The sequence below is a fragment of the Salmo salar genome, chromosome ssa15, assembly GCF_905237065.1.
Source record: "Salmo salar chromosome ssa15, Ssal_v3.1, whole genome shotgun sequence".
NCBI classification, from domain to species: domain Eukaryota; kingdom Metazoa; phylum Chordata; class Actinopteri; order Salmoniformes; family Salmonidae; genus Salmo; species Salmo salar.
Genome location: NC_059456.1, coordinates 108,173,401 through 108,198,899, shown reverse-complemented (window position 1 = coordinate 108,198,899; position 25,499 = coordinate 108,173,401). Strand labels below are relative to the sequence as shown.

The 25,499-nt window shown below is 34.9% G+C and overlaps 1 protein-coding gene across 2 annotated transcripts in view; it reads right to left on the bottom strand.

Moving 5' to 3' along the window:
* The window catches only part of pnpla1 (patatin-like phospholipase domain containing 1), an 88,986-nt gene extending 63,577 nt beyond the window's left edge, over positions 1–25,409 (bottom strand). Inside the window, exons 1-2 of one of the 2 annotated variants that reach the window (XM_045695260.1) lie at positions 25,002–25,409; positions 23,706–23,938 (exon numbers count right to left, since the gene is read on the bottom strand). In XM_045695260.1, the coding sequence (XP_045551216.1) occupies positions 23,706–23,938; positions 25,002–25,242 (474 nt within the window). In that variant the 5' untranslated portion in view covers positions 25,243–25,409. The remainder of the gene's footprint in view (positions 1–23,705; positions 23,939–25,001) is intronic. The other variant, XM_045695261.1, reaches the window with a different exon arrangement.
* Between the last annotated feature and the right edge of the window lie 90 nt (positions 25,410–25,499).

Below are 25,499 nucleotides of genomic sequence, written 5' to 3'. Positions count from 1 at the left end.
GATTTACTCACTGTAAACTGAGATTTACTCACGGTAAACTGAGATTTACTCACTGTAATCTGAGATGTAAACTGAGATATACTCACTGTAAACTGAGATTTACTCACAGTAAACTGAGATTTACTCTTGGTAAACTGAGATTTACTCACTGTAAACGGAGATTTTCTCACTATAAATTGATATTTACTCACGGTAAACTGAGATTTACTCACGGTAAACTGAGATTTACTCACGGTAAACTGAGATTTACTCATGGTAAACTGAGATTTACTCAATGTAAACTGAGATTTACTCACAGTAAACTGAGATTTACTCACTGTAAACTGAGATGTAAACTGAGATTTACTCACTGTAAACTGAGATTTACTCACGGTAAACTGAGATTTACTCACTGTAAACTGACATTTACTCACTGTAAACTGAGATGTAAACTGAGATTTACTCACAGTGAACTGATTTACTCACTGTAAACTGAGAAGTAAACTGAGATATACTCACTGTAAACTGAGATTTACTCACTGCAAACTGAGATTTACTCACTGTAAACTGAGATTTACTCACTGTAAACTGAGATTTACTCACTGCAAACTGATATTTACTGACTGCAAACTGAGATTTCCTCACTGTAAACTGAGATTTACTCACTGTAAACTGAAATTTTCTCACGGTAAACTGACATTTACTCATGGTAAACTGAGATTTCCTCATGGTAAACTGAGATTTACTCACTGTAAACTGAGATTTACTCACTGTAAACTGAGATTTACTCACTGTAAACTGAGATTTACTCACTGTAAACTGAGATGTAAACTGAGATTTACTCACTGTAAACTGAGATTTACTCACGGTAAACTGAGATTTACTCTCTGTAAACTGAGATTTACTCACTGTAAACTGAGATTTTCTCCATGTAAATTGATATTTACTCACGGTAAACTGAAATTTACTCACGGTAAACTGAGATTTATTCACTGCAAACTGAGATGTAAACTGAGATTTACTCACTGTAAACTGAGATTTACTCACCGTAAACTGAGATTTACTCACTGTAAACTGAGATTTACTCACTGTAAACTGAGATTTACTCACTGTAAACTGAGATTTACTCACAGTAAACTACAGTGATTTACTCACTGTAAACTGAGATTTACTCACTGTAAACTGAGATGTAAACAGAGATTTACTCACTGTAAACTGAGATTTACTCACGGTAAACTGAGATTTACTCACTGTAATCTGAGATGTAAACTGAGATATACTCACTGTAAACTGAGATTTACTCACAGTAAACTGAGATTTACTCTTGGTAAACTGAGATTTACTCACTGTAAACGGAGATTTTCTCACTATAAATTGATATTTACTCACGGTAAACTGAGATTTACTCACGGTAAACTGAGATTTACTCACGGTAAACTGAGATTTACTCATGGTAAACTGAGATTTACTCAATGTAAACTGAGATTTACTCACAGTAAACTGAGATTTACTCACTGTAAACTGAGATGTAAACTGAGATTTACTCACTGTAAACTGAGATTTACTCACGGTAAACTGAGATTTACTCACTGTAAACTGACATTTACTCACTGTAAACTGAGATGTAAACTGAGATTTACTCACAGTGAACTGATTTACTCACTGTAAACTGAGAAGTAAACTGAGATATACTCACTGTAAACTGAGATTTACTCACTGCAAACTGAGATTTACTCACTGTAAACTGAGATTTACTCACTGTAAACTGAGATTTACTCACTGCAAACTGATATTTACTGACTGCAAACTGAGATTTCCTCACTGTAAACTGAGATTTACTCACTGTAAACTGAGATTTTCTCACTGTAAATTGATATTTACTCACTGTAAACTGAGATGTAAACTGAGATTTACTCACTGTAAACTGAGATTTACTCACTGTAAACTCACGGTAAACTGAGATTTACTCACTGTAAACTGAGATTTAAACTGAGATTTAATCACTGTAAACTGAGATTTACTCACCGTAAACTGAGATTTACTCACTGTAAACTGAGATTTACTCACTGTAAACTGAGATTTATTCACTGTAAACTGAGATGTAAACAGAGACTTACTCACTGTAAACTGAGATTTACTCACGGTAAACTGAGATTTACTCACTGTAAACTGAGATTTTCTCATTGTAAATTGATATTTACTCACGGAAAACTGAGATTTTCTCACTGTAAATTCATATTTACTCACGGTAAACTGAGATTTACTCATGGTAAACTGAGATTTCCTCATGGTAAACTGAGATTTACTCACTGTAAACTGAGATTTACTCACTGTAAACTGAGATTTACTCACTGTAAACTGAGATGTAAACTGAGATTTACTCACTGTAAACTGAGATTTACTCACGGTAAACTGAGATTTACTCTCTGTAAACTGAGATTTACTCACTGTAAACTGAGATTTTCTCCATGTAAATTGATATTTACTCACGGTAAACTGAAATTTACTCACGGTAAACTGAGATTTATTCACTGCAAACTGAGATGTAAACTGAGATTTACTCACTGTAAACTGAGATTTACTCACCGTAAACTGAGATTTACTCACTGTAAACTGAGATTTACTCACTGTAAACTGAGATTTACTCACTGTAAACTGAGATTTACTCACAGTAAACTACAGTGATTTACTCACTGTAAACTGAGATTTACTCACTGTAAACTGAGATGTAAACAGAGATTTACTCACTGTAAACTGAGATTTACTCACGGTAAACTGAGATTTACTCACTGTAATCTGAGATGTAAACTGAGATATACTCACTGTAAACTGAGATTTACTCACAGTAAACTGAGATTTACTCTTGGTAAACTGAGATTTACTCACTGTAAACGGAGATTTTCTCACTATAAATTGATATTTACTCACGGTAAACTGAGATTTACTCACGGTAAACTGAGATTTACTCACGGTAAACTGAGATTTACTCATGGTAAACTGAGATTTACTCAATGTAAACTGAGATTTACTCACAGTAAACTGAGATTTACTCACCGTAAACTGAGATTTACTCACTGTAAACTGAGATTTACTCACTGTAAACTGAGATTTATTCACTGTAAACTGAGATGTAAACAGAGACTTACTCACTGTAAACTGAGATTTACTCACGGTAAACTGAGATTTACTCACTGTAAACTGAGATTTTCTCATTGTAAATTGATATTTACTCACGGAAAACTGAGATTTTCTCACTGTAAATTCATATTTACTCACGGTAAACTGAGATTTACTCATGGTAAACTGAGATTTCCTCATGGTAAACTGAGATTTACTCACTGTAAACTGAGATTTACTCACTGTAAACTGAGATTTACTCACTGTAAACTGAGATGTAAACTGAGATTTACTCACTGTAAACTGAGATTTACTCACGGTAAACTGAGATTTACTCTCTGTAAACTGAGATTTACTCACTGTAAACTGAGATTTTCTCCATGTAAATTGATATTTACTCACGGTAAACTGAAATTTACTCACGGTAAACTGAGATTTATTCACTGCAAACTGAGATGTAAACTGAGATTTACTCACTGTAAACTGAGATTTACTCACCGTAAACTGAGATTTACTCACTGTAAACTGAGATTTACTCACTGTAAACTGAGATTTACTCACTGTAAACTGAGATTTACTCACAGTAAACTACAGTGATTTACTCACTGTAAACTGAGATTTACTCACTGTAAACTGAGATGTAAACAGAGATTTACTCACTGTAAACTGAGATTTACTCACGGTAAACTGAGATTTACTCACTGTAATCTGAGATGTAAACTGAGATATACTCACTGTAAACTGAGATTTACTCACAGTAAACTGAGATTTACTCTTGGTAAACTGAGATTTACTCACTGTAAACGGAGATTTTCTCACTATAAATTGATATTTACTCACGGTAAACTGAGATTTACTCACGGTAAACTGAGATTTACTCACGGTAAACTGAGATTTACTCATGGTAAACTGAGATTTACTCAATGTAAACTGAGATTTACTCACAGTAAACTGAGATTTACTCACTGTAAACTGAGATGTAAACTGAGATTTACTCACTGTAAACTGAGATTTACTCACGGTAAACTGAGATTTACTCACTGTAAACTGACATTTACTCACTGTAAACTGAGATGTAAACTGAGATTTACTCACAGTGAACTGATTTACTCACTGTAAACTGAGAAGTAAACTGAGATATACTCACTGTAAACTGAGATTTACTCACTGCAAACTGAGATTTACTCACTGTAAACTGAGATTTACTCACTGTAAACTGAGATTTACTCACTGCAAACTGATATTTACTGACTGCAAACTGAGATTTCCTCACTGTAAACTGAGATTTACTCACTGTAAACTGAAATTTTCTCACGGTAAACTGACATTTACTCATGGTAAACTGAGATTTACTCACTGTAAACTGAGATTTACTCACTGAAAACTGAGATTTTCTCACTGTAAATTGATATTTACTCACTGTAAACTGAGATGTAATCTGAGATTTACTCACTGTAAACTGAGATTTTCTCCATGTAAATTGATATTTACTCACGGTAAACTGAAATTTACTCACGGTAAACTGAGATTTACTCACGGTAAACTGAGATTTATTCACTGCAAACTGAGATGTAAACTGAGATTTACTCACTGTAAACTGAGATTTACTCACCGTAAACTGAGATTTACTCACTGTAAACTGAGATTTACTCACTCTAAACTGAGATTTACTCACAGTAAACTACAGTGATTTACTCACTGTAAACTGAGATTTACTCACTGTAAACTGAGATGTAAACAGAGATTTACTCACTGTAAACTGAGATTTACTCACGGTAAACTGAGATTTACTCACTGTAAACTGAGATGTAAACTGAGATATAATCACTGTAAACTGAGATTTACTCACAGTAAACTGAGATTTACTCATGGTAAACTGAGATTTACTCACTGTAAACTGAGATTTACTCACTGTAAACTGATATTTACTCAAGGTAAACTGAGATTTTCTCACTGTAAATTGATATTTACTCACGGTAAACTGAGATTTACTCATGGTAAACTGAGATTTACTCACTGTAAACTGAGATTTACTCACAGTAAACTGAGATTTACTCACTGTAAACTGAGATTTACTCACTGTAAACTGAGATTTACTCACTGTAAACTGAGATGTAAACTGAGATTTACTCACAGTGAACTGATTTACTCACTGTAAACTGAGATGTAAACTGAGATATACTCACTGTAAACTGAGATTTACTCACTGCAAACTGAGATTTACTCACTGTAAACTGAGATTTACTCACTGTAAACTGAGATTTCCTCACTGTAAACTGAGATTTACTCACTGTAAACTGAAATTTTCTCACGGTAAACTGACATTTAATCACGGTAAACTGACATTTACTCACTGTAAACTGAGATTTACTCACTGTAAACTGAGATTTACTCACTGTAAACTGAGATTTTCTCACTGTAAATTGATATTTACTCACTGTAAACTGAGATTTACTCACTGTAAACTACTGTGATTTACTCACTGTAAACTGAGGTTTACTCACTGTAAACTGAGATTTACTCACAGTAAACTGAGATTTACTCACAGTAAACTGAGATTTACTCACTGTAAACTGAGATGTAAACTGAGATTTACTCACTGTAAACTGAGATTTACTCACGGTAAACTGAGATTTACTCACTGTAAACTGAGATGTAAACAGAGATTTACTCACTGTAAACTGAGATTTACTCACGGTAAACTGAGATTTACTCACTGTAAACTGAGATGTAAACTGAGATATACTCACTGTAAACTGAGATTTACTCACAGTAAACTGAGATTTACTCATGTAAAACTGAGATTTACTCACTGTAAACTGAGATTTACTCACTGTAAACTGATATTTACTCAAGGTAAACTGAGATTTTCTCACTGTAAATTGATATTTACTCACGGTAAACTGAGATTTACTCATGGTAAACTGAGATTTACTCACTGTAAACTGAGATTTACTCACAGTAAACTGAGATTTACTCACTGTAAACTGAGATTTACTCACTGTAAACTGAGATTTACTCACTGTAAACTGAGATGTAAACTGAGATTTACTCACAGTGAACTGATTTACTCACTGTAAACTGAGATGTAAACTGAGATATACTCACTGTAAACTGAGATTTACTCACTGCAAACTGAGATTTACTCACTGTAAACTGAGATTTACTCACTGTAAACTGAGAATTTTCTCACGGTAAACTGACATTTAATCACGGTAAACTGACATTTACTCACTGTAAACTGAGATTTACTCACTGTAAACTGAGATTTACTCACTGTAAACTGAGATTTTCTCACTGTAAATTGATATTTACTCACTGTAAACTGAGATTTACTCACTGTAAACTACTGTGATTTACTCACTGTAAACTGAGATTTACTCACTGTAAACTGAGATTTACTCACAGTAAACTGAGATTTACTCACAGTAAACTGAGATTTACTCACTGTAAACTGAGATGTAAACTGAGATTTACTCACTGTAAACTGAGATTTACTCACGGTAAACTGAGATTTACTCACTGTAAACTGACATTTACTCACTGTAAACTGAGATGTAAACTGAGATTTACTCACAGTGAACTGATTTATTCACTGTAAACTGAGAAGTAAACTGAGATATACTCACTGTAAACTGAGATTTACTCACTGCAAACTGAGATTTACTCACTGTAAACTGAGATTTACTCACTGTAAACTGAGATTTACTCACTGCAAACTGAGATTTACTCACTGCAAACTGAGATTTCCACACTGTAAACTGAGATTTACTCACTGTAAACTGAAATTTTCTCACGGTAAACTGACATTTACTCACGGTAAACTGAGATTTACTCACTGTAAACTGAGATTTACTCACTGTAAACTGAGATTTACTCACTGTAAACTGAGATTTTCTCACTGTAAATTGATATTTACTCACTGTAAACTGAGATGTAAACTGAGATTTACTCACTGTAAACTGAGATTTTCTCCATGTAAATTGATATTTACTCACGGTAAACTGAAATTTACTCACGGTAAACTGAGATTTACTCACTCTAAACTGAGATTTACTCACAGTAAACTACAGTGATTTACTCACTGTAAACTGAGATTTACTCACTGTAAACTGAGATGTAAACAGAGATTTACTCACTGTAAACTGAGATTTACTCACGGTAAACTGAGATTTACTCACTGTAAACTGAGATGTAAACTGAGATATACTCACTGTAAACTGAAATTTACTCACTGTAAACTGAGATGTAAACTGAGATTTACTCACTGTAATCTGAGATTTACTCACGGTAAACTGAGATTTACTCACGGTAAACTGAGATTTACTCACTGTAAACTGAGATGTAAACTGAGATTTACTCATGGTAAACTGAGATTTACTCACTGTAAACTGAGATTTAAACTGAGATTTACTCACTGTAAACTGAGATTTACTCACTGTAAACTGAGATTTACTCACTGTAAACTGAAATTTACTCACTGTAAACTGAGATGTAAACTGAGATTTACTCACTGCAAACTGAGATTTACTCACTGTAAACTGAGATTTACTCACTGTAAACTCACGGTAAACTGAGATTTACTCACTGTAAACTGAGATTTAAACTGAGATTTAATCACTGTAAACTGAGATTTACTCACCGTAAACTGAGATTTACTCACTGTAAACTGAGATTTACTCACTGTAAACTGAGATTTATTCACTGTAAACTGAGATGTAAACAGAGACTTACTCACTGTAAACTGAGATTTACTCACTGTAAACTGAGATTTTCTCACTGTAAATTCATATTTACTCACGGTAAACTGAGATTTACTCATGGTAAACTGAGATTTACTCACTGTAAACTGAGATTTATTCACTGTAAACTGAGATGTAAACAGAGACTTACTCACTGTAAACTGAGATTTACTCACTGTAAACTGAGATTTTCTCACTGTAAATTCATATTTACTCACGATAAACTGAGATTCACTCATGGTAAACTGAGATTTACTCACTGTAAACTGAGATTTACTCACTGTAAACTGAGATTTACTCACTGTAAACTGAGATGTAAACTGAGATTTACTCACTCTAAACTGAGATTTACTCACGGTAAACTGAGATTTATTCTCTGTAAACTGAGATTTACTCACTGTAAACTGAGATTTTCTCCATGTAAATTGATATTTACTCACGGTAAACTGAAATTTACTCACGGTAAACTGAAATTTACTCACGGTAAACTGAGATTTATTCACTGCAAACTGAGATGTAAACTGAGATTTACTCACTGTAAACTGAGATTTACTCACCGTAAACTGAGATTTACTCACTGTAAACTGAGATTTACTCACTGTAAACTGAGATTTACTCACTGTAAACTGAGATTTACTCACTGTAAACAGAGATTTACTCACTGTAAACTGAGATTTACTCACGGTAAACTGAGATTTACTCACTGTAAACTGACATTTACTCACTGTAAACTGAGATGTAAACTGAGATTTACTCACAGTGAAATGATTTACTCACTGTAAACTGAGATGTAAAATGAGATATACTCACTGTAAACTGAGATTTACTCACTGCAAACTGAGATTTACTCACTGTAAACTGAGATTTACTCACTGTAAACTGAGATTTACTCACTGCAAACTGAGATTTACTCACTGCAAACTGACATTTACTCACGGTAAACTGAGATTTACTCACTGTAAACTGAGATTTACTCACTGTAAATTGAGATTTACTCACTGTAAACTGAGATTTTCTCACTGTAAATTGATATTTACTCACTGTAAACTGAGATGTAAACTGAGATTTACTCACTGTAAAATGAGATTTTCTCCATGTAAATTGATATTTACTCACGGTAAACTGAAATTTACTCACGGTAAACTGAGATTTACTCACGGTAAACTGAGATTTATTCACTGCAAACTGAGATGTAAACTGAGATTTACTCACTGTAAACTGAGATTTACTCACCGTAAACTGAGATTTACTCACTGTAAACTGAGATTTACTCACTGTAAACTGAGATTTACTCACTCTAAACTGAGATTTACTCACAGTAAACTACAGTGATTTACTCACTATAAACTGAGATTTACTCACGGTAAACTGAGATTTACTCACTGTAAACTGAGATGTAAACTGAGATATACTCACTGTAAACTGAGATTTACTCACAGTAAACTGAGATTTACTCATGGTAAACTGAGATTTACTCACTGTAAACTGAGATTTACTCACTGTAAACTGATATTTACTCACGGTAAACTGAGGTTTTCTCACTGTAAATTGATATTTACTCACGGTAAACTGAGATTTACTCATGGTAAACTGAGATTTACTCACAGTAAACTGAGATTTACTCACTGTAAACTGAAATTTACTCACTGCAAACTGAGATTTACTCACTGCAAACTGACATTTACTCACGGTAAACTGAGATTTACTCACTGTAAACTGAGATTTACTCACTGTAAATTGAGATTTACTCACTGTAAACTGAGATTTTCTCACTGTAAATTGATATTTACTCACTGTAAACTGAGATGTAAACTGAGATTTACTCACTGTAAAATGAGATTTTCTCCATGTAAATTGATATTTACTCACGGTAAACTGAAATTTACTCACGGTAAACTGAGATTTACTCACGGTAAACTGAGATTTATTCACTGCAAACTGAGATGTAAACTGAGATTTACTCACTGTAAACTGAGATTTACTCACCGTAAACTGAGATTTACTCACTGTAAACTGAGATTTACTCACTGTAAACTGAGATTTACTCACTCTAAACTGAGATTTACTCACAGTAAACTACAGTGATTTACTCACTATAAACTGAGATTTACTCACTGTAAACTGAGATGTAAACAGAGATTTACTCACTGTAAACTGAGATTTACTCACGGTAAACTGAGATTTACTCACTGTAAACTGAGATGTAAACTGAGATATACTCACTGTAAACTGAGATTTACTCACAGTAAACTGAGATTTACTCATGGTAAACTGAGATTTACTCACTGTAAACTGAGATTTACTCACTGTAAACTGATATTTACTCACGGTAAACTGAGGTTTTCTCACTGTAAATTGATATTTACTCATGGTAAACTGAGATTTACTCATGGTAAACTGAGATTTACTCACAGTAAACTGAGATTTACTCACTGTAAACTGAAATTTACTCACTGTAAACTGAGATTTACTCACTGTAAACTGAGATGTAAACTGAGATATACTCACTGTAAACTGAGATTTACTCACTGCAAACTGAGATTTACTCACTGTAAACTGAGATTTACTCACTGTAAACTGAGATTTCCTCACTGTAAACTGAAATTTTCTCCCGGTAAACTGACATTTACTCACGGTAAACTGAGATTTACTCACTGTAAACTGAGATTTACTCACTGTAAACTGAGATTTACTCACTGTAAACTGAGATTTTCTCACTGTAAATTGATATTTACTCTTTGTAAACTGAGATTTACTCACTGTAAACTACTGTGATTTACTCACTGTAAACTGAGATTTACTCACAGTAAACTGAGATTTACTCACTGTAAACTTAGATGTAAACTGAGATTTACTCACAGTAAACTGAGATTTACTCACTGTAAACTGAGATTTACTCACTGTAAACTGAGATGTAAACTGAGATATACTCACTGTAAACTGAGATTTACTCACGGTAAACTGAGATTTACTCACGGTAAACTGAGATTTACTCACTGTAAATTGATATTTACTCACGGTAAACTGAAATTTACTCACGGTAAACTGAGATTTACTCACTATAAACTGAGATTTACTCACAGTAAATTGAGATTTACTCACTGTAAACTGAGATTTACTCACTGTAAACTACTGTGATTTACTCACTGTAAACAGAGATTTACTCACAGTAAACTGAGATTTACTCACTGTAAACTGAGATGTAAACTGAGATTTATTCACTGCAAACTGAGATGTAAACTGAGATTTATTCACTGTAAACTGAGATTTACTCACCGTAAACTGAGATTTACTCACTGTAAACTGAGATTTACTCACTGTAAACTGAGATTTACTCACTCTAAACTGAGATTTACTCACAGTAAACTACAGTGATTTACTCACTGTAAACTGAGATTTACTCACTGTAAACTGAGATGTAAACAGAGATTTACTCACCGTAAACTGAGATTTACTCACGGTAAACTGAGATTTACTCACTGTAAACTGAGATGTAAACTGAGATATACTCACTGTAAACTGAGATTTACTCACAGTAAACTGAGATTTACTCACTGTAAACTGATATTTACTCACGGTAAACTGAGATTTTCTCACTGTAAATTGATATTTACTCATGGTAAACTGAGATTTACTCATGGTAAACTGAGATTTACTCACAGTAAACTGAGATTTACTCACTGTAAACTGAGATTTACTCACTGTAAACTGAGATTTACTCACTGTAAACTGAGATGTAAACTGAGATTTACTCACAGTGAACTGATTTACTCACTGTAAACTGAGATGTAAACTGAGATATACTCACTGTAAACTGAGATTTACTCACTGCAAACTGAGATTTACTCACTGTAAACTGAGATTTACTCACTGTAAACTGAGATTTCCTCACTGTAAACTGAGATTTCCTCACTGTAAACTGTAATTTTCTCACGGTAAACTGACATCTAATCACGGTAAACTGAGATTTACTCACTGTAAACTGAGATTTACTCACTGTAAACTGAGATTTACTCACTGCAAACTGAGATTTACTCACTGTAAACTACTGTGATTTACTCACTGTAAACTGAGATTTACTCACAGTAAACTGAGATTTACTCACTGTAAACTTAGATGTAAACTGAGATATACTCACTGTAAACTGAGATTTACTCACGGTAAACTGAGATTTACTCACGGTAAACTGAGATTTTCTCACTGTAAATTGATATTTACTCATGGTAAACTGAAATTTACTCACGGTAAACTGAGATTTACTCACTATAAACTGAGATTTACTCACAGTAAATTGAGATTTACTCACTGTAAACTGAGATTTACTCACTGTAAACTACTGTGATTTACTCACTGTAAACAGAGATTTACTCACAGTAAACTGAGATTTACTCACTGTAAACTACTGTGATTTACTCACTGTAAACAGAGATTTACTCACAGTAAACTGAGATTTACTCACTGTAAAATGAGATGTAAACTGAGATTTACTCACAGTAAACTGAGATTTACGCACTGTAAACTGAGATTTACTCACTGTAAACTGAGATGTAAACTGAGATATACTCACTGTAAACTGAGATTTACTCACGGTAAACTGAGATTTACTCACGGTAAACTGAGATTTACTCACTGTAAACTGAGATTTACTCAAGGTAAACTGAGATTTACTCACTGTAAACTGAGATTTTCTCACGGTAAACTGAGATTTACTCACTGTAAACTGAGATTTACTCACTGCAAACTGAGATTTACTCACTGTAAACTGAGATTTACTCACTGTTAACTGAGATTTACTCACTGCAAACTGAGATTTACTCACTGTAAACTGAGATTTACTCACTGCAAACTGAGATTTACTCACTGTGAACTGAGATTTACTCACTGCAAACTGAGATTTACTCACTGTAAACTGAGATGTAAACTGAGATATACTCACTGTAAACTGAGATTTACTCACGGTAAACTGAGATTTACTCACGGTAAACTGAGATTTACTCACGGTAAACTGAGATTTACTCACTGTAAATTGATATTTACTCATGGTAAACTGAAATTTACTCACGGTAAACTGAGATTTACTCACTATAAACTGAGATTTACTCACAGTAAATTGAGATTTACTCACTGTAAACTGAGATTTACTCACTGTAAACTACTGTGATTTACTCACTGTAAACTACTGTGATTTACTCACTGTAAACTGAGATTTACTCACAGTAAACTGAGATTTACTCACTGTAAACTGAGATGTAAACTGAGATTTACTCACAGTAAACTGAGATTTACTCACTGTAAACTGAGATTTACTCACTGTAAACTGAGATGTAAACTGAGATATACTCACTGTAAACTGAGATTTACTCACGGTAAACTGAGATTTACTCACTGTAAACTGAGATTTACTCAAGGTTAACTGAGATTTACTCACTTTAAACTGAGATTTTCTCACGGTAAACTGAGATTTACTCACTGTAAACTGAGATTTACTCACTGCAAACTGAGATTTACTTACTGTAAACTGAGATTTACACACTGTTAACTGAGATTTACTCACTGCAAACTGAGATTTACACACTGCAAACTGAGATTTACTCACTGTAAACTGATTTACTCACAGTAAACTGAGATTTCCTCACTGTAAACTGAGATTTACTCACTGTAAACTGCGATGTAAACTGAGATTTACTCACAGTGAACTGATTTACTCACTGTAAACTGAGATGTAAACTGAGATATACTCACTGTAAACTGAGATTTACTCACTGCAAACTGAGATTTACTCACTGTAAACTGAGATTTACTCACTGTAAACTGATATTTCCTCACTGTAAACTGAGATTTACTCACTGTAAACTGAAATTTTCTCACTGTAAACTACTGTGATTTACTCACAGTAAACTGAGATTTACTCACTGTAAACTGAGATGTAAACTGAGATTTACTCACAGTAAACTGAGATTTACTCACAGTAAACTGAGATTTACTCACTGTAAACTGAGATTTACTCACTGTAAACTGAGATGTGCTGCTGCTCCAGTTTCAACTGTTCTGCCTGCGGCTATGGAACCCTGACCTGTTCACCGGACGTGCTTGTTGCACCCTCGACAACTACTATGATTATTATTATTTGACCATGCTGGTCATTTATGAACATTTTAACATTTTAACATTTTGACCATGTTCTGTTATAATATCCACCCTGCACAGCCAGAAGAGGACTGGCCACCCCTCATAGCCTGGTTCCTCTCTAGGTTTCTTCCTAGGTTTTTGGCCTTTCTAGGGAGTTTTTCCTAGGGAGTTTTTCCTAGCCACCGTGCTTCTTTCACATGCTTTGCTTGCTGTTTGGGGTTTTAGGCTGGGTTTCTGTACAGCACTTTGAGAATATCAGCTGATGTACGAAGGGCTATATAAAAATAAATTTGATTTGATTTGATTTGAGATGTAAACTGAGATATACTCACGGTAAACTCAGATTTACTCACGGTAAACTGAGATTTACTCACGGTAAACTGAGATTTACTCACTGTAAACTGAGATTTACTCAAGGTAAACTGAGATTTAGTCACTGTAAACTGAGATTTTCTCACGGTAAACTGAGATTTACTCACGGTAAACTGAGATTTACTCACTGTAAATTGATATTTACTCACGGTAAACTGAAATTTACTCACGGTAAACTGAGATTTACTCACTATAAATTGAGATTTACTCACTGTAAACTGAGATTTACTCACTGTAAACTGAGATTTACTCACTGTAAACTACTGTGATTTACTCACAATAAACTGAGATTTACTCACTGTAAACTGAGATGTAAACTAAGATTTACTCACAGTAAACTGAGATTTACTCACTGTAAACTGAGATTTACTCACTGTAAACTGAGATGTAAACAGATATACTCACTGTAAAATGAGATTTACTCACGGTAAACTGAGATTTACTCACGGTAAACTGAGATTTACTCACTGTAAACTGAGATTTCCTCACTGTAAACTGAGATTTACTCACTGTAAACTGAGATTTACTCACTGTAAACTGAGATTTACTCACTGTAAACTACTGTGATTTACTCACTGTAAACTGAGATTTACTCACAGTAAACTGAGATTTACTCACTGTAAACTTAGATGTAAACTGAGATTTACTCACAGTAAACTGAGATTTACTCACTGTAAACTGAGATTTACTCACTGTAAACTGAGATGTAAACTGAGATATACTCACTGTAAACTGAGATTTACTCACGGTAAACTGAGATTTACTCACGGTAAACTGAGATTTACTCACTGTAAATTGATATTTACTCAAGGTGAACTGAAATTTACTCACGGTAAACTGAGATTTACTCACTATAAACTGAGATTTACTCACAGTAAATTGAGATTTACTCACTGTAAACTGAGATTTACTCACTGTAAACTACTGTGATTTACTCACTGTAAACTGAGATTTACTCACAGTAAACTGAGATTTACTCACTGTAAACTGAGATGTAAACTGAGATATACTCACTGTAAACTGAGATTTACTCACGGTAAACTGAGATTTACTCACGGTAAACTGAGATTTACTCACTGTAAACTGAGATTTACTCAAGGTAAACTGAGATTTACTCACTGTAAACTGAGATTTACTCACTGTAAACTGAGATTTCCTCACTGTAAACTGAGATTTACTCACTGTAAACTGAAATTTTCTCACGGTAAACTGACATTTACTCACGGTAAACTGAGATTTACTCACTGTAAACTGAGATTTACTCACTGTAAACTGAGATTTACTCACTGTAAACTGAGATTTACTCACTGCAAACTGAGATTTACTCACTGTAAACTACTGTGATTTACTCACTGTAAACTGAGATTTACTCACAGTAAACTGAGATTTACTCACTGTAAACTTAGATGTAAACTGAGATATACTCACTGTAAACTGACATTTACTCACGGTAAACTGAGATTTACTCACGGTAAACTGAGATTTACTCACTGTAAATTGATATTTACTCATGGTAAACTGAAATTTACTCATGGTAAACTGAGATTTACTCACTATAAACTGAGATTTACTCACAGTAAATTGAGATTTACTCACTGTAAACTGAGATTTACTCACTGTAAACTACTGTGATTTACTCACTGTAAACAGAGATTTACTCACAGTAAACTGAGATTTACTCACTGTAAACTGAGATGTAAACTGAGATGTACTCACAGTAAACTGAGATTTACTCACTGTAAACTGAGATTTACTTACTGTAAACTGAGATGTAAACTGAGATATACTCACTGTAAACTGAGATTTACTCACGGTAAACTGAGATTTACTCACGGTAAACTGAGATTTACTCACTGTAAACTGAGATTTACTCAAGGTAAACTGAGATTTACTCACTGTAAACTGAGATTTTCTCACGGTAAACTGAGATTTACTCACTGTAAACTGAGATTTACTCACTGCAAACTGAGATTTACTCACTGTAAACTGAGATTTACTCACTGTTAACTGAGATTTACTCACTGCAAACTGAGATTTACTCACTGTAAACTGAGATTTACTCACTGCAAACTGAGATTTACTCACTGTGAACTGAGATTTACTCACTGCAAACTGAGATTTACTCACTGTAAACTGAGATGTAAACTGAGATATACTCACTGTAAACTGAGATTTACTCACGGTAAACTGAGATTTACTCAAGGTAAACTGAGATTTACTCACGGTAAACTGAGATTTACTCACGGTAAACTGAGATTTACTCACTGTAAATTGATATTTACTCATGGTAAACTGAAATTTACTCACGGTAAACTGAGATTTACTCACTATAAACTGAGATTTACTCACAGTAAATTGAGATTTACTCACTGTAAACTGAGATTTACTCACTGTAAACTGAGATTTACTCACTGTAAACTACTGTGATTTACTCACTGTAAACAGAGATTTACTCACAGTAAACTGAGATTTACTCACTGTAAACTGAGATGTAAACTGAGATTTACTCACAGTAAACTGAGATTTACTCACTGTAAACTGAGATTTACTCACTGTAAACTGAGATGTAAACTGAGATATACTCACTGTAAACTGAGATTTACTCACGGTAAACTGAGATTTACTCACTGTAAACTGAGATTTACTCAAGGTAAACTGAGATTTACTCACTTTAAACTGAGATTTTCTCACGGTAAACTGAGATTTACTCACTGTAAACTGAGATTTACTCAAGGTAAACTGAGATTTAGTCACTGTAAACTGAGATTTTCTCACGGTAAACTGAGATTTACTCACGGTAAACTGAGATTTACTCACTGTAAATTGATATTTACTCACGGTAAACTGAAATTTACTCACGGTAAACTGAGATTTACTCACTATAAATTGAGATTTACTCACTGTAAACTGAGATTTACTCACTGTAAACTGAGATTTACTCACTGTAAACTACTGTGATTTACTCACAATAAACTGAGATTTACTCACTGTAAACTGAGATGTAAACTAAGATTTACTCACAGTAAACTGAGATTTACTCACTGTAAACTGAGATTTACTCACTGTAAACTGAGATGTAAACAGATATACTCACTGTAAAATGAGATTTACTCACGGTAAACTGAGATTTACTCACGGTAAACTGAGATTTACTCACTGTAAACTGAGATTTCCTCACTGTAAACTGAGATTTACTCACTGTAAACTGAGATTTACTCACTGTAAACTGAGATTTACTCACTGTAAACTACTGTGATTTACTCACTGTAAACTGAGATTTACTCACAGTAAACTGAGATTTACTCACTGTAAACTTAGATGTAAACTGAGATTTACTCACAGTAAACTGAGATTTACTCACTGTAAACTGAGATTTACTCACTGTAAACTGAGATGTAAACTGAGATATACTCACTGTAAACTGAGATTTACTCACGGTAAACTGAGATTTACTCACGGTAAACTGAGATTTACTCACTGTAAATTGATATTTACTCAAGGTGAACTGAAATTTACTCACGGTAAACTGAGATTTACTCACTATAAACTGAGATTTACTCACAGTAAATTGAGATTTACTCACTGTAAACTGAGATTTACTCACTGTAAACTACTGTGATTTACTCACTGTAAACTGAGATTTACTCACAGTAAACTGAGATTTACTCACTGTAAACTGAGATGTAAACTGAGATATACTCACTGTAAACTGAGATTTACTCACGGTAAACTGAGATTTACTCACGGTAAACTGAGATTTACTCACTGTAAACTGAGATTTACTCAAGGTAAACTGAGATTTACTCACTGTAAACTGAGATTTACTCACTGTAAACTGAGATTTCCTCACTGTAAACTGAGATTTACTCACTGTAAACTGAAATTTTCTCACGGTAAACTGACATTTACTCACGGTAAACTGAGATTTACTCACTGTAAACTGAGATTTACTCACTGTAAACTGAGATTTACTCACTGTAAACTGAGATTTACTCACTGCAAACTGAGATTTACTCACTGTAAACTACTGTGATTTACTCACTGTAAACTGAGATTTACTCACAGTAAACTGAGATTTACTCACTGTAAACTTAGATGTAAACTGAGATATACTCACTGTAAACTGACATTTACTCACGGTAAACTGAGATTTACTCACGGTAAACTGAGATTTACTCACTGTAAATTGATATTTACTCATGGTAAACTGAAATTTACTCATGGTAAACTGAGATTTACTCACTATAAACTGAGATTTACTCACAGTAAATTGAGATTTACTCACTGTAAACTGAGATTTACTCACTGTAAACTACTGTGATTTACTCACTGTAAACAGAGATTTACTCACAGTAAACTGAGATTTACTCACTGTAAACTGAGATGTAAACTGAGATGTACTCACAGTAAACTGAGATTTACTCACTGTAAACTGAGATTTACTTACTGTAAACTGAGATGTAAACTGAGATATACTCACTGTAAACTGAGATTTACTCACGGTAAACTGAGATTTACTCACGGTAAACTGAGATTTACTCACTGTAAACTGAGATTTACTCAAGGTAAACTGAGATTTACTCACTGTAAACTGAGATTTTCTCACGGTAAACTGAGATTTACTCACTGTAAACTGAGATTTACTCACTGCAAACTGAGATTTACTCACTGTAAACTGAGATTTACTCACTGTTAACTGAGATTTACTCACTGCAAACTGAGATTTACTCACTGTAAACTGAGATTTACTCACTGCAAACTGAGATTTACTCACTGTGAACTGAGATTTACTCACTGCAAACTGAGATTTACTCACTGTAAACTGAGATGTAAACTGAGATATACTCACTGTAAACTGAGATTTACTCACGGTAAACTGAGATTTACTCAAGGTAAACTGAGATTTACTCACGGTAAACTGAGATTTACTCACGGTAAACTGAGATTTACTCACTGTAAATTGATATTTACTCATGGTAAACTGAAATTTACTCACGGTAAACTGAGATTTACTCACTATAAACTGAGATTTACTCACAGTAAATTGAGATTTACTCACTGTAAACTGAGATTTACTCACTGTAAACTGAGATTTACTCACTGTAAACTACTGTGATTTACTCACTGTAAACAGAGATTTACTCACAGTAAACTGAGATTTACTCACTGTAAACTGAGATGTAAACTGAGATTTACTCACAGTAAACTGAGATTTACTCACTGTAAACTGAGATTTACTCACTGTAAACTGAGATGTAAACTGAGATATACTCACTGTAAACTGAGATTTACTCAAGGTAAACTGAGATTTACTCACTGTAAACTGAGATTTACTCAAGGTAAACTGAGATTTACTCACTTTAAACTGAGATTTTCTCACGGTAAACTGAGATTTACTCACTGTAAACTGAGATTTACTCACTGCAAACTGAGATTTACTTACTGTAAACTGAGATTTACACACTGTTAACTGAGATTTACTCACTGCAAACTGAGATTTACACACTGCAAACTGAGATTTACTCACTGTAAACTGATTTACTCACAGTAAACTGAGATTTCCTCACTGTAAACTGAGATTTACTCACTGTAAACTGAGATGTAAACTGAGATTTACTCACAGTGAACTGATTTACTCACTGTAAACTGAGATGTAAACTGAGATATACTCACTGTAAACTGAGATTTACTCACTGCAAACTGAGATTTACTCACTGTAAACTGAGATTTACTCACTGTAAACTGATATTTCCTCACTGTAAACTGAGATTTACTCACTGTAAACTGAAATTTTCTCACTGAAAACTACTGTGATTTACTCACTGTAAACTGAGATTTACTCACAGTAAACTGAGATTTACTCACTGTAAACTTAGATGTAAACTGAGATTTACTCACAGTAAACTGAGATTTACTCACTGTAAACTGAGATTTACTCACTGTAAACTGAGATGTATACTGAGATATACTCACTGTAAACTGAGATTTACTCACGGTAAACTGAGATTTACTCACGGTAAACTGAGATTTACTCACTGTAAATTGATATTTACTCACAGTAAATTGAGATTTACTCACTGTAAACTGAGATTTACTCACTGTAAACTACTGTGATTTACTCACTGTAAACTGAGATTTACTAACAGTAAACTGAGATTTACTCACTGTAAACTGAGATTTACTCACTGTAAACTGAGATGTAAACTGAGATTTACTCACAGTAAACTGAGATTTACTCACTGTAAACTGAGATTTACTTACTGTAAACTGAGATGTAAACTGAGATATACTCACGGTAAACTCAGATTTACTCACGGTAAACTGAGATTTACTCACGGTAAACTGAGATTTACTCACTGTAAACTGAGATTTACTCAAGGTAAACTGAGATTTAGTCACTGTAAACTGAGATTTTCTCACGGTAAACTGAGATTTACTCACGGTAAACTGAGATTTACTCACTGTAAATTGATATTTACTCACGGTAAACTGAAATTTACTCACGGTAAACTGAGATTTACTCACTATAAACTGAGATTTACTCACTGTAAACTGAGATTTACTCACTGTAAACTGAGATTTACTCACTGTAAACTACTGTGATTTACTCACAATAAACTGAGATTTACTCACTGTAAACTGAGATGTAAACTGAGATTTACTCAGAGTAAACTGAGATTTACTCACTGTAAACTGAGATTTACTCACTGTAAACTGAGATGTAAACAGATATACTCACTGTAAAATGAGATTTACTCACGGTAAACTGAGATTTACTCACGGTAAACTGAGATTTACTCACTGTAAACTGAGATTTCCTCACTGTAAACTGAGATTTACTCACTGTAAACTGAAATTTTCTCACGGTAAACTGACTTTTACTCACGGTAAACTGAGATTTACTCACTGTAAACTGAGATTTACTCACTGTAAACTGAGATTTACTCACTGTAAACTACTGTGATTTACTCACTGTAAACTGAGATTTACTCACAGTAAACTGAGATTTACTCACTGTAAACTTAGATGTAAACTGAGATTTACTCACAGTAAACTGAGATTTACTCACTGTAAACTGAGATTTACTCACTGTAAACTGAGATGTAAACTGAGATATACTCACTGTAAACTGAGATTTACTCACAGTAAACTGAGATTTACTCACGGTAAACTGAGATTTACTCACTGTAAATTGATATTTACTCAGGGTGAACTGAAATTTACTCACGGTAAACTGAGATTTACTCACGATAAACTGAGATTTACTCACAGTAAATTGAGATTTACTCACTGTAAACTGAGATTTACTCACTGTAAACTACTGTGATTTACTCACTGTAAACTGAGATTTACTCACAGTAAACTGAGATTTACTCACTGTAAACTGAGATGTAAACTGAGATTTACTCACAGTAAACTGACATTTACTCACTGTAAACTGAGATTTACTCACTGTAAACTGAGATGTAAACTGAGATATACTCACTGTAAACTGAGATTTACTCACGGTAAACTGAGATTTACTCACGGTAAACTGAGATTTACTCACTGTAAACTGAGATTTACTCAAGGTAAACTGAGATTTACTCACTGTAAACTGAGATTTTCTCACGGTAAACTGAGATTTACTCACTGTAAACTGAGATTTTCTCACGGTAAACTGAGATTTTCTCACGGTAAACTGAGATTTACTCACTGTAAACTGAGATTTACTCACTGCAAACTGAGATTTACTCACTGTAAACTGAGATTTACTCACTGTTAACTGAGATTTACTCACTGCAAACTGAGATTTACTCACTGCAAACTGAGATTTACTCACTGTAAACTGAGATTTACTCACTGCAAACTGAGATTTACTCACTGCAAACTGAGATTTACTCACTGTAAACTGAGATTTACTCACTGTAAACTGAAATTTTCTCACTGTAAACTACTGTGATTTACTCACTGTAAACTTAGATGTAAACTGAGATTTACTCACAGTAAACTGAGATATACTCACTGTAAACTGAGATTTACTCACGGTAAACTGAGATTTACTCACTGTAAATTGATATTTACTCACGGTAAACTGAAATTTACTCACGGTAAACTGAGATTTACTCACTATAAACTGAGATTTACTCACAGTAAATTGAGATTTACTCACTGTAAACTGAGATTTACTCACTGTAAACTACTGTGATTTACTCACTGTAAACTGAGATTTACTGACAGTAAACTGAGATTTACTCACTGTAAACTGAGATGTAAACTGAGATTTATTCACAGTAAACTGAGATTTACTCACTGTAAACTGAGATTTACTCACTGTAAACTGAGATGTAAACTGAGATATACTCACTGTAAACTGAGATTTACTCACGGTAAACTGAGATTTACTCACGGTAAACTGAGATTTACTCACTGTAAAATGAGATTTACTCAAGGTAAACTGAGATTTAGTCACTGTAAACTGAGATTTTCTCACGGTAAACTGAGATTTACTCACGGTAAACTGAGATTTACTCACTGTAAATTGATATTTACTCACGGTAAACTGAAATTTACTCACGGTAAACTGAGATTTACTCACTATAAACTGAGATTTACTCACAGTAAATTGAGATTTACTCACTGTAAACTGAGATTTACTCACAGTAAACTGAGATTTACTCACTGTAATCTGAGATGTAAACTGAGATTTACTCACAGTAAACTGAGATTTACTCACTGTAAACTGAGATTTACTCACTTTAAACTGAGATGTAAACTGAGATATACTCACTGTAAACTGAGATTTACTCATGGTAAACTGAGATTTACTCACGGTAAACTGAGATTTACTCACTGTAAACTGAGATTTACTCAAGGTAAACTGAGATTTACTCACTGTAAACTGAGATTTTCTCACGGTAAACTGAGATTTACTCACTGCAAACTGAGATTTACTCACTGCAAACTGAGATTTACTCACTGTAAACTAAGATTTACTCACTGCAAACTGAGATTTACTCACTGTTAACTGAGATTTACTCACTGCAAACTGAGATTTACTCACTGCAAACTGAGATTTACTCACTGCAAACTGAGATCTACTCACAGTAAACTGAGATTTACTCACTGTAAACTGAGATTTACTCACGGTAAACTGAGATTTACTCACGGTAAACTGAGATTTACTCACTGTAAATTGATATTTACTCACGGTAAACTGAAATTTACTCAAGGTAAACTGAGATTTACTCACTATAAACTGAGATTTACTCACAGTAAATTGAGATTTACTCACTGTAAACTGAGATGTAAACTGAGATATACTCACAGTAAACTGAGATTTACTCACTGTAAACTGAGATTTACTCACGGTGAACTGAGATTTACCTGTACCACGTCCTCTCTGGACGTGAACTTTGACACCATGATGTTCTGTCCGTCTGGGATGCGCGTCATGGCGATGGCCAGGCGTCCGCTGGCCATGATGTGGGCGTTGGCCGGTAGCAAGAGGCGCAGCATGCGCTCTATCCACACAGACACGTTCCCCGCAGGATGCAGCGGCCCCAGGACATGGCCCCTCATCTGCCGCACAAACCTCAGCATCTCATCTCGCACCATGTCTGCATGGCACACAGACGCATAGACAGACACACACACACACACATAAACAGTCAGCTTGTTACACACACACACACACACACACACACACACACACACACACACACACACACACACACACACACACACACACACACACACACACACACACACACACACACACACACACACAGAGACACACACACACAGACAGACAGACACATTTAGACAGACACACACACATAAGCAGTCAACTTGTTTCACACACACACACACACGCGCACATAGACAGACACACACACACACACACACACACACACACACACACACACACACACACACACACACACACACACACACACACACACACATAAACAGACAGACAGACACACACACATAAACAGTCAGCTTGTTATACACACACACACACACACACACACACACACACACACACACACACACACACACACACACACACACACACACACACACACACACACACACACACACACACACACACACAACACACACACAGAGACACACACACACAGACAGACAGACACATTTAGACAGACACACACACATAAGCAGTCAACTTGTTACACACACACACACACACGCGCACATAGACAGACACACACACACACACACACACATAAACAGTCAGCTTGGCTCACACACATTTAGACACACACACACATTTAGACATACACACACACAGACACACACACAGACACACACACACACACACACACACACACACACACACACACACACACACACACACACACACACACACACACACACACACACACACACACACACATAAACAGTCAGCTTGGCTCACACACATTTAGACACACACACACATTTAGACATACACACACACAGACACACACACACAGACACACACACACACACACACACACACACACACACACACACATAAACAGTCAGCTTGGCACAGACACCGACCCGCATGTACACACACATGTACACACACACACACGTACATATTCACAGAATGATTAAAACTTCAATCAACAGCATCTCACATCAACTTCTCAGCATAATTAACTCTCTTACCCAGACTGGATCCACAGACTACGGCCGCGGCTACCAGGGATCCGGCTGAGGCCCCCATGACCTTAGGGGCCGCCTGCAGCACCCAGGGGGACCGGTCCAGCATGCTCTGGGCCACACCCAACTGGTACGTAGCCAGGAACCCCGATCCAGAGAAGGAGATGGACAGAGGAACAGGCACAGACTGACAAGACACATACTGCCCACTGGAGAAAGGAGCCTCAACAGACCTCGATGGAGACATGTTTAGGATACAGGAACGACAATAAACTACACTTGACTTTCACTGTTGTTGGTGTCCGAGGAGACGAGGAGACGATATCAGGCTTGTTATCTTTTGGTGTCCGAGGAGACGAGGAGACGATATCAGGGCTTGTTATCTTTTGGTGTCCGAGGAGACGATATCAGGCTTGTTATCTTTTGGTGTCCGAGGAGACGAGGAGACGATATCAGGCTTGTTATCTTTTGGTGTCCTAGGAGACGATATCAGGCTTGTTATCT